Here is a 10,914-nt window from a genome sequence, read left to right as displayed (position 1 = left end):
CTTTCTGGTTAAAAGAAAGTACCATCAAAGATACGGCTTCTGGTACCAACTCTTATGCTTTAAGCAATGTAAATATTAAATATCATTTAGATGAAAAATAATCGTTCAAAATTACAACATTTACATTTAACTCTAAATGATCATAACAAAATAACCAGATAAGCCTACTTTAACTTTCCCTGGCAATAAAAGTTAAAATACACTGGCATTTATCAACTAAATATGATGACTAATGAGCTCAGTGAGATAACCAACCAATCTTTTCAGATTTAGAAAGAGTCAGTTACAAGATGGCCAAGTTATTTCTTTTCAAATCCTTGTACTGAAATGTATAATAGTTCAATTAATTCTATCAAGTTTATCTGTGTAAGATTATAGTAGAAAGTACTAATTCATTTGTATGTGCAATCTTTTTAAAAATTTTCTTCTACGTATTACAAATTTAGAACAGTATACATACACGTGAATCTATCTCTCACACACACACGTGTGCGCAGCCATCTTAGGGCACTGTCAGTAAATTACACTTTGTTACATGTATTTTTAAAATAAACCATTCTGAGTGCTTTTTAATAGATTCAAAGTATTTAAGAGTTTTGACATTTTTAATTATCTTCAGATCTGCTATTTACTGGGGCTTCCCTGGTGGCTCAGAGGGTAAAGCGTCTGCCTCCAATGTGGATACCTGGGTTCGATCCCTGGGTCGGAAACATCCCCTGGAGAAAGAAAAGGCAACCCACTCTGGTACTCTTGCCTGGAAAATCCCATGGACGGAGAAGCCTGGTAGGCTACAGTCCATAGGTTCGCAAACAGTCGGACAAGACTGAGCGACTTCACTTGGTATTTACTAGACCCACTTGAGATTCCTAGATTTTACTACTCACTATAACTTGAAAAATAAACATGACTTACCAGAAATCAAGTAACTGCAAAATGAACACCTGCTGTAACCTGCAGATTCCTGATGACTGAAAGTGTAAATGCAGTTCCTCTATTTTAAGATAGGTGTCAGCCTTGTGAACAGGCTGAAAACTAATCAGCAATCATTTACTCAATAGCAGCTTTGTCTGACTCTGTGACTGTATAGTCCATGGGATTCTCCAGGCCAGGATACCGAAGTGGGTAGCCTCTCCCTTCTCCAGGGGATCTTTCCAACCCAGGGATCAAACCCAGGTCTCCCACATTGCAGGTGGATTTTTAACCAGCTGGGCCATCAGGGAAGCCCAAGAATACTGGAATGGGTAGCATATCCCTTCTCCAGCGGATCTTCCCAACCCAGGAATTGAACCCGGGTCTCCTGCATTGCAGGTGGATTCTTAACCAACTGAGCTACATCAGATCAGAACGGTTCACTCATGTCCAACTCTTTGTGACCCCATGAATTGCAGCACGCCAGGCCTCCCTGTCCATCACCAACTCCCGGAATTCACTGAGACTCACGTCCATTGAGTCAGTGATGCCATCCAGCCATCTCATCCTCTGTCATCCCCTTCTCCTCCTGCCCCCAATCACTCCCAGCATCAGAGTCTTTTCCAATGAGTCAACTCTTCGCATGAGGTGGCCAAAGTACTGGAGTTTCAGCTTTAGCATCATTCCTTCCAAAGAAATCCCAGGGCTGATCTCCTTCAGAATGGACTGGTTGGATCTCCTTGCAGTCCAAGGGACTCTCAAGAGTCTTCTCCAACACCACACTTCAAAAGCATCAATTCTTCGGCACTCAGCCTTCTTCACAGTCCTACTCTCACATCTATACATGAGCACAGGAAAAACCATAGCCTTGACTAGACGGATCTTTGTTGGCAAAGTAATGCCTCTGCTTTTGAATATGCTATCTTGGTTGGTCATAACTTTCCTTCCAAGGAGTAAGCGTCTTTTAATTTCATGGCTGCAGTCACCATCTGTAGTGATTTTGGAGCCCAGAAAAATAAAGTCTGACACTGTTTCCACTGTTTCCCCATCTATTTCCCATGAAGTGGTGGGACCGGATGCCATGATCTTCGTTTTCTGAATGTTGAGCTTTAAGCCAACTTTTTCACTCTCCACTTTCCCCTTCATCAAGAGGCTTTTGAGTTCCTCTTCACTTTCTGCCATAAGGGTGGTGTCATCTGCATGTCTGAAGTTATCGATATTTCTCCCGGCAATCTTGATTCCAGCTTGTGTTTCTTCCAGTCCAGCGTTTCTCATGATGTACTCTGCACATAAGTTAAATAAACAGGGTGACAATATACAGCCTTGACGAACTCCTTTTCCTATTTGGAACCAGTCTGTTGTTCCATGTCCAGTTCTAACTGTTGCTTCCTGACCTGCATACCGATTTCTCAAGAGGCAGGTCAGGTGGTCTGGTATTCCCATCTCTTTCAGAATTTTCCACAGTTTATTATGATCCACACAGTCAAAGGCTTTGGCATAGTCAATAAAGCAGAAATAGATGTTTTTCTGGAACTCTCTTGCTTTTTTGATGATCCAGCGGATGTTGGCAATTTGATCTCTGGTTCCTCTGCCTTTTCTAAAACCAGCTTGAACATCAGGAAGTTCACGGTTCACATATTGCTGAAGCCTGGCTTGGAGAATTTTGAGCATTACTTTACTAGAGTGTGAGATGAGTGCAATTGTGCGGTAGTTTGAGCATTCTTTGGCATTGCCTTTCTTTGGGATTGGAATGAAAACTGACCTTTTCCAGTCCTGTGGCCACTGCTGAGTTTTCCAAATTTGCTGGCATATTGAGTGCAGAGGGCATCAGAGGGCAAACACACTGAAACCATACTCACAGAAAAGTAGTCAATCTAATCACACTAGGACCACAGCCTTGTCTAACTGAGCTACATGGGAAGCCCTTATTCCATGAAAGATGAGACATTTAACACACTACCCTCAGCAGAGCTGGAATCAAGGCACACCACAGGAATGGACAAGGTACTCAAGTGGACTGAAGTCAGGAGTTCTAGACTTGACCTGCCACTAGCTTTTGATTTGTAAATATCGATTTTACAAGCTTCCACTCCCTTTCCTGTAAAATGGGGTAAATGGTGAGAGTCACCCCTCGAAGTCTGAGCTCCTGTGCCATTTTCTGCACAGGGCTGGCGGTGATTTCCAGTTACTCCTATACACAAATTCTGCAAGATTAGACTACGACAGGATGCCTGCAATGCCGTAAACATCATACAGGCCTGGCAGTGCAATAAATATAAACCATCCGACGGTCCTCACTGTCCTTTATGCCTCCCCCACAGTAGAGCAAATTGTTTCACCTATGAGGCCAAGAATGTCATTCAGAAATGGGACAGCTCTTCTAAGTATCAGTTAAAATAACCAGCAGAAAGACTGGACACACTCGTGTTGGGCTAACTGTAGGGACTACTCTGCTGACACAGCCAAGCTGAGTTTGAGCACAAGTTACAACTAACTGCAGAGCTCCTCCCTGGGCAGCTCTGGCTGCAGACCATGTACCGCCCCCTTCGGCAACGGTCACACACGGATGACAGCAGTGATGCAAACACAAACTGAGAGGGTCGTCTCTCAACAAAGAGGAGACGCACGAAATCGCCTCTCCTGGTTATTACAGCTTCCGAGCTTCGGCACACCTTCCGAGTCACTCTAGGCAAGCATAGGTGCCCTGTGAAGTCTGGGGCCTTGGCTGAAAGAAATGACGGTTTGGCAAGTGCTGGAAGTGTGAACATTTCATAACCTCGGGGATTTCAGGCACTGGGATTTCAGCTTCACTGGCACTCCTGCATTCTCGGCACTCATAACAAACAGCACACCATGCCATGCCCTGATTCTGAATCTCCTTCAGGAGTGACAGCTTCTTTGCCCCAACAGTCCCTCCCCTCCTCACCGGTAACGTGTGTGCCTGTCGGAGACTTCGCGTTGCTCTCCAGTTTCTCTTTGGAAGACATCCCCCCACTTCCCTCTGGCATCTAGAACATACTTTAATTCTTGGCGAAAGTTGCGCAACTTTACAACCATCTGAGTAAACAAGGTAGGAAGCTGTTTTTTATAACTGAAAAAAAAAAAAAAACCCCAAAACAACCTATTTACAAATTTCCCTGGGAGTTCTGGCAATAGACATCACTCACATTTATGTATGCGGTCTAGAATTTGTCCCTCCTAGAAACCAGGACTTCAAATATTTCCATTCTGAACTCACCTAACGATTTTTTCACATTCTCTTGATCCAGTTAATTTTTTTTAATCTTTGGTGTAGCATGCGGGATCTTCCTCTCCCGACCAAGGATTAAACCTGTGCACCCTTCAGTGGAGGCATGGAGTCTTAACCACTGGACGACCAGGGAAGCCCCCTCAACCTAGCTTTAAAGGCATTTTCTAGACTATGTGATGAAGGCCCACGTGTTGAAGCCCGCCTCGACCCGCTCTGGGTGCACAGTCAAGATTGGAGTGGAACCGGCTCTTGGCTCGTATCCCCTCCCTGCAACCAAGTCACCGGGACCCTGGCCAGTCGGCCGCTACAAGAGCAGGTAAGAGGAGTCCTCCGAGGCCCCAGAGTCTAATCTAGATCAAGGCTTCACCGTCTTGGCTTCATAACTGGAGTCCTACATGTTGCACCAATTCGGAAAATGAAGAAGCCAAGACTCTCCATCCCCCACCCCAGGCGACAGGCACGAGGCTGGGCTGCTGGGCTCCGGGAAGCGGCGGCCAGTGTTCTAGCTGGGCTGATCCAGATCCGAACCAGGAGGACAGCCGCCCGAGTCACGCTGGTGTGGCGCCTCCTGCCCCTCCAGCCACGACGAGAGACTGTGCCCCTCCTCTGGCGGACACATGAGTAAAGGACATGGGACAAAAGGGATCCAGGAGACCCAGCACTACTACAATTAAACCCATTCTAGCCCCAAGGCCCCAGGCCCTGCTTTAGTGCCTCTGGTCTGCCTCGGGTGGCCAGTCCTCTTCTGGGCCACCCAGGGTACAGCTGTGCTGAGGTCCCAGTCGCTCACTTTCACTTAAGCACCAGAGTCGAGGAACCCGAAGTCGAAAGGAACCGTGCTATCGTTGTTCAGTCGCTAAGTCGTCTCCCAACTCTTTGTGACCCTGTGGACTGTAGCCCGCCAGACGCCTCTGTCTGTGGAATTCTCCAGGCAAGAATACTGCAGTGGGTTGCCATTTCCTCCTCCAGGGGGATCTTCGCGACTCAGGGGTCAAACCCGTGACTCCTGCATTGCAGGCACCACTGAGCCCCCTGGGAAGCCTGAAAGGAATTTTAAGGACCAGCAATTCACCCCAAGGCATGAATCGCTACAACAACATTCCTGCAAGCTGCCTAACCTGCCCACATGAACCAGGAGGTCAGAACACACTCCTGAGAGAGGGTTCCCTTCTGGAATAAATGTCACACATCCCTGGATACCATAATCTGTACACATCTTGAGTGAACACAGGTAGACTCTGCCAGCAGAAAACGGGGGTAAGTTACAGATGTTAAAAGGTGAAGTTGTTCAAAGTGAACATGTTCTGTAGCATCCAGCTTCTTAATTTAGGCTAAATTTCAGGTATGTCCCGCTTATTCAGCTCACTAACCCATCCATGTCATGGGAAATTTCAGGACAAGTAAAATAAGACAGCTCCAAAAATATTCCATTCTCTTTTAGGCTTTTTCATAAACTTGCTCCAAAAAAAGGTAATAAGAAAAGCTCTCTAAACGCATGAAACATTGTCCTCTTTTCCAGAGGGCAGTCACCAAATAGCCTTCCATCCCACCTGCACCGCGGAGAGATGGAATTTTTAAGATCCCGCAGAACACCCGTGGTCCTCTTTGAAAGGCTTGGCGCTAAAGTCAGACTTTTCTTTGAAAGGTTTAAAATGCTAAGAAAAAGAAAATAGTCTTGGAAGCTCTTTTAAAAAAAATAACCAAGTTGTTTCCATAACTAAGAAGACAACCGATGCTTTCATTATTAAATTGGTTTAGAAGAGCACTACTCATTTGAGTACTACTTTTGATTTCTCCCACTCTGAAGATACATACTGCCTTCACACTTAACAGAAACAAGCATCATTTATTAAAATGATCAAGAAGTTAAAGATGACAAGAGAAACCACTGCTAGGTATTAACATATTACAGGATAACAATTCTTGCCCTTTAAAAACACACATTCTGTGCTCGCTTCGGCAGCACACATACTAAAATTGGAACGATACAGAGAAGATTAGCATGGCCCCTGCGCAAGGATGACACGCAAATTCGTGAAGCGTTCCATATTTTTCTATGTTCTTTGTGTGTTAGCATTAAATTCTTCATTTGGACACTTTGCCAACAACCACAATTTAAACAAGAGAATTGAGAGACGCATCTTTGCCTCCAGTGGAGTAGAGTATGAGCTGATAAAATCCTTGCCCTTCTCTTGTAACTGAAAGCAGTTTAAGGGACTTCCAGGGAAATAGGAAGTGCCACCTGAAGACGTTTAGATACTGTGTGTGATGAAAATGATTAGTGAGGGTGGATACTAATAACGATGCGTCAGCCAACTGAATTCAAACTAAAGGGAAGGACCGAGTTCTGTTGTTTGATCAATTTTAACCCTTTGTAAAAACCTTTTCCTGTTCGACATCGACTCATTTTTATGTAAACATTGGAATAAAGCTTATCTATGAATACAAAAAAAAAGAAAAACACACATTCTAAAAGAAAACTCAAGTATATATTAAATTTTCTTTTAAACGATCGTGTAGGTTAGCAGTTCTGAAACTAAATTTTGAGTATTATAAGAATGAACACGCAATTGTGAATAATGAGTGCTCAGTTTCTCACAGTCAGAGAAGGAAGTTACAAACACAGAAACGGAAAAGGCTCAGATGAGCGCTGGACAGCTGAACCGGGATCAGAGGCGTCAGGAGGAACCCATGGTTGTTAAGAAGAGAGAGACAGAAACACAGATAAAATGGAAGTATGGAAAGGGAGAGAAATGCAGAGAAGAGAAACAGAAAGAGAGAAATCGAAAGAGCTAGAGAGACGGAAGGACAAACAGCTTCGGAGCCAGAAAGACAGAGAGGTGTGAGCACACACCCCTCGCGTGTTAATTTCCTCACTCTGCTCATGGAGTGGGCCTGAGAGCAATGATAAGCCAACAGCATCCCACTTCTGACACATCTTGGGCTTCCCTTCTGGCTCAGCTGGTAAAGAATCTGCCTGCAATGTGGGAGACCTGGGTTCAAAAGATCCCCCTGGAGAAGGGAAAGGCTACCTACTCCAGTATTCTGGCTGGAGAATTCCATGGACTGTACAGTCCATGGCATCGCAAAGAGACACGACTGAGTGACTTTCAATTCACTTCACTCCACTCGATTTTTTAATATAATTCTCGACTAAAAGGAACCATCAGGGCTCTTTGGGGAAAATGGCTTTTTCTAACACTGGAACAAGGAACATACTAGATGAGCCTGTGACGCCTTCTTGGGCTGGAAGGCAGAGACATGCTCAGACAATGATGTCAAAAGGACACAGAAGTCATCCTGAAGGAACATGGGCCACATTAGGAACCGTTTGAGCAACAAAATAAATGGGCTTCGTAATGAACTATCACCCACAGAATAAGAACTCACGAGTCCACACTGACATAAATAAATGAATAAACAAATAATGAAGGCGAAAAAGCTCAGTTTTACAGAAGAATCCCAAACGTTAAATGTGGGAGGAATCTTGGAATTAGAAAAATCACCGTTTGGTTACTACCACGAAGAATCATGCCAGGATGCTGAAATTGGTAGGTGGATGTGTGATGAGAAGCAGACTGCACACGGTCTCCAAATATCTCCCCATATATTTTAAATGATAGGGGGAAAACCATAATTTTACAAAAGACATCAGGACAGTCACCACCTCGTAAGTTACCCGATTTAACATCACTAGTCATGGGAAAACTCTTCTGTCTGCTGCTATGAGGTCCTGAGGAAGACACACAGCACTTCTGTGCTCCTCCCACCACAAATGCAGAACTGGAGCCTAACCCGAAGGAAACACCAGACAGATCCGAACTGAGGGGTGTTGTGCAAAACACCTATTTCCTTGTACTTCACAGAAACGTCGTGGATGCGAAGGCCAAGGAAGGACTGAGAAGCTGCTTCAGATCCAAGGTGATGAAGGACAAGGACAAGGAGGTGCAGCGTGACTGAGGGTGGATTCTGAGCTAGAATGTTTTTAGCTGCTTCAGATCCAAGGTGATGAAGGACAAAGGACAAGGAGGTGCAGCGTAACTGAGGGCTGGATTCTGAGCTAGAATGTTTTTTTTTTTTAATTAAAAAGATCCTTAGTGGAAAAACTGATGAACTTTTAATGTTACAAGTTAGATTTGGTAATTATATTGTGGCTAGCCCTGTTTTTAGTAGGTACTGCTGAAGTATTTCGAAGTAAAGGGTATGACATTGTCAACTTACTCTTAAAAGGCTCAGAATAAAAACGTGTGTGTGTATGGAGAGAGAGAACAATAAAGCAAATCTGGTAAAATGTTAACTCTGGTGGGATCTGAGGGAACTGTATGTGGAAAAATCTTTGTACTATGTTGCAACTTTGCATAAGTCTAAAATTATTGCAAAATTAAAACTCTAAATCATTTTTTAACTTGCCACTTGTCCACAGAAACCAGGAAAATTACACTCCTTCAGTGTTAATCATTAACTTCTGGGACACACTGAAATCATTCATTGCAGCAACAACTCATCATAACAAAGGGAAAATCATACATAATACACGTTTGATATTGGCAGTCACAAACTAAATTAAAGGGGGGAAAAAAACCACGTATGATTCATTTCACCTCTCTTCAAGCTCCATTTAGAACAAGGAAGGCTCAGAGGTAGTAAAACCTTGAAACAGCAAAGTGTAAAGAGTACTTAGAATGCCAAGACAGTCATGTGACATTCACTAGACAAATGATCACATCCCTCTGGGCCAGAGTTTCATCATCTGGAAAATGAAGGGGCTCTATCAGATTACTTCTGCGGTCTACTCTAATTTGTACATCATGAAAATCTGTAAATTCATTTCATAATAAAAATATTTATCGCTTGCTTTACAAAATATAGATCTCACTCAAACCTCGAGTTCAAACATAACAACAAGGAACTGGCCAATAAGTTGTCACTAGGTTTCCACGCTAATTGTTTCCTCCTCTTTCCTCCATCCCAGGCAAGAATACTGGAGCGGGTTGCCTTTTCCTCCTCTGGAGGATCTTCCTGGCCCAGGGATTGAACGTGTGTCTCCTGCATTGGCAGGCGGATTCTTTACCACTGAGCCACCAGGGAAGCCCTCTGTTATTTCTCAGAGTTTGGAAAACAAAGATTTCCTTGTGTTTTTAACTTTCTGTAGCTTGACCAACATCACCAACAAGCATATCCGTGCATTCTGAGTATCAGACTGCTAGACCTGTAAACACGGCAGTTAATTCCAAAACTTACCGTAGGCCAGTAACATCTTTTAAAATACAACATGCACAACAGAATACTTTTTTTTTACAACAAAATAATTCGTAGATTCTTCTACTAAAGAAAGTTCAGTGGTACAATAAACACGATTGATATCCACGTAAGTATTAACTTTTATTCAGCCGGCTTTCATAAAGGAAATCAGGTTAAGTAACTTATCTGATAAACCTGAATTGCTAAGGTTCCTTTCTGTTCTGTTTTTCAGTTTAGATAATATCATTCTTACAGGAGGACACTATGCTGTGATGCTGTCATTATTTCAGGACTGAAATAGCACAACATACAAAGCCAACCATTTTTTTGCAGGGGCTACTCACCTGAGAGCTCTTGCCACACTTAGCGTCTCCCGAAACGATCACAATTTGACTTTGAAGCAGCTTCTCCATAAAGGAGTATTTTTCCTTCCATATTGGAAGGTCTTCTCTTTCTTTCAGAAGTTTATAGTAACGTGATGAATACGGCAAGCCATCGAAAGGGTTAAGTTCCAAGTCCTCACACGCCAGAATTCCCTCCTCATCCCCGTCACTGGAATCCAGGGACTCGGGGAAATAGCGTTTTTCGGAGGAAGAGTTAGGACATTCCAGGGCTGCTGCTTCCATCTTGTCCAAGGGAGCTTAAGCCGCCGGCATTCTCCCACAACAACCCACTGCAAACAGAGCCGTCTCTGCACACAAACTCAGACGTCCCAGCCTGCGGGACTGCAGGCCAAGGCCCGAGCCAGCTGAATTCCCCTGGTCTGCATCTGTTCTCTGCTGCGTCGGCTGCTGTGCTCCGGCGCTCTCCTGTGCATTCAGTGATGGTCGATAAAGCTGGACGCAAACTAAACAAGAAGGAAAGTCAGGTACACAGACACATGAGACGCTCAAAAGAAAGAGCGACAGGCATTCCAAAACAAAAGCCCGATTTCTTCTGTTAACGGGTTACCGTCTGGCATTTCTGCTGCCTGTTTAAAAGGCCAGGAATAATACAGGCTCGCTCTTCGGGTCTGGTTGGTTGCCGTTTCTCCCTGGCCAGTTTAAGCACGAGCCCACCCGGGACCTGGTTCTCTCTGCTGACCCCTGTCCCAGGTCCCCGCATCTTGATTGACAGCGGAATCGGGAGCAACAGGCGGACATTGTGAGCGTGAGGCTCCATCACGTGGTCACTAATCCCACCACAAAGGAGACGGCAGACCCTCTAACAGGGAAAACTGCTGAGGGCCTGGCGAGTGCTCCCCCACACTGGCTTCAGAAAGCCTACTATTTATTTATTTAGCTTAAAAGAGTATTACATTTTCTTATTCATTTTACACTTGCCTGTGCTAATTTACAAAGCCAAGTGAGTGAATTTATTATTTTTTCCCATCTGAGGCTATGCTAGCTTTGGTTAATGAGGTCTTTTATTTGTTTAACTACACCAGAAATCTCAAGCATATTTCTTGAGATTCCTGTGTCTTAAGCCCAACATGTTAGATTTAAGAGGCAACAAATTACAACACTTAGTTTAAA

The 10,914-nt window shown here is 44.1% G+C and overlaps 1 protein-coding gene across 1 annotated transcript in view; it reads right to left on the bottom strand.

The window, feature by feature from the left end:
• Positions 1 to 10,637, bottom strand: part of DHX32 (DEAH (Asp-Glu-Ala-His) box polypeptide 32) — a 36,834-nt gene extending 26,197 nt beyond the window's left edge. The window contains exon 1 of the mRNA XM_010859157.1: positions 9,745 to 10,637. Coding sequence (XP_010857459.1) covers positions 9,745 to 10,026 — 282 coding nt within the window. The 5' untranslated portion in view covers positions 10,027 to 10,637. The remainder of the gene's footprint in view (positions 1 to 9,744) is intronic.
• Between the last annotated feature and the right edge of the window lie 277 nt (positions 10,638 to 10,914).

This window comes from Bison bison, unplaced genomic scaffold (assembly GCF_000754665.1).
Source record: "Bison bison bison isolate TAMUID 2011002044 unplaced genomic scaffold, Bison_UMD1.0 scf7180017864456, whole genome shotgun sequence".
Lineage (NCBI taxonomy): Eukaryota > Metazoa > Chordata > Mammalia > Artiodactyla > Bovidae > Bison > Bison bison.
The sequence above is the reverse complement of the archived record's forward strand: the minus strand, read 5'-3'. Positions and strand labels throughout refer to the sequence as shown.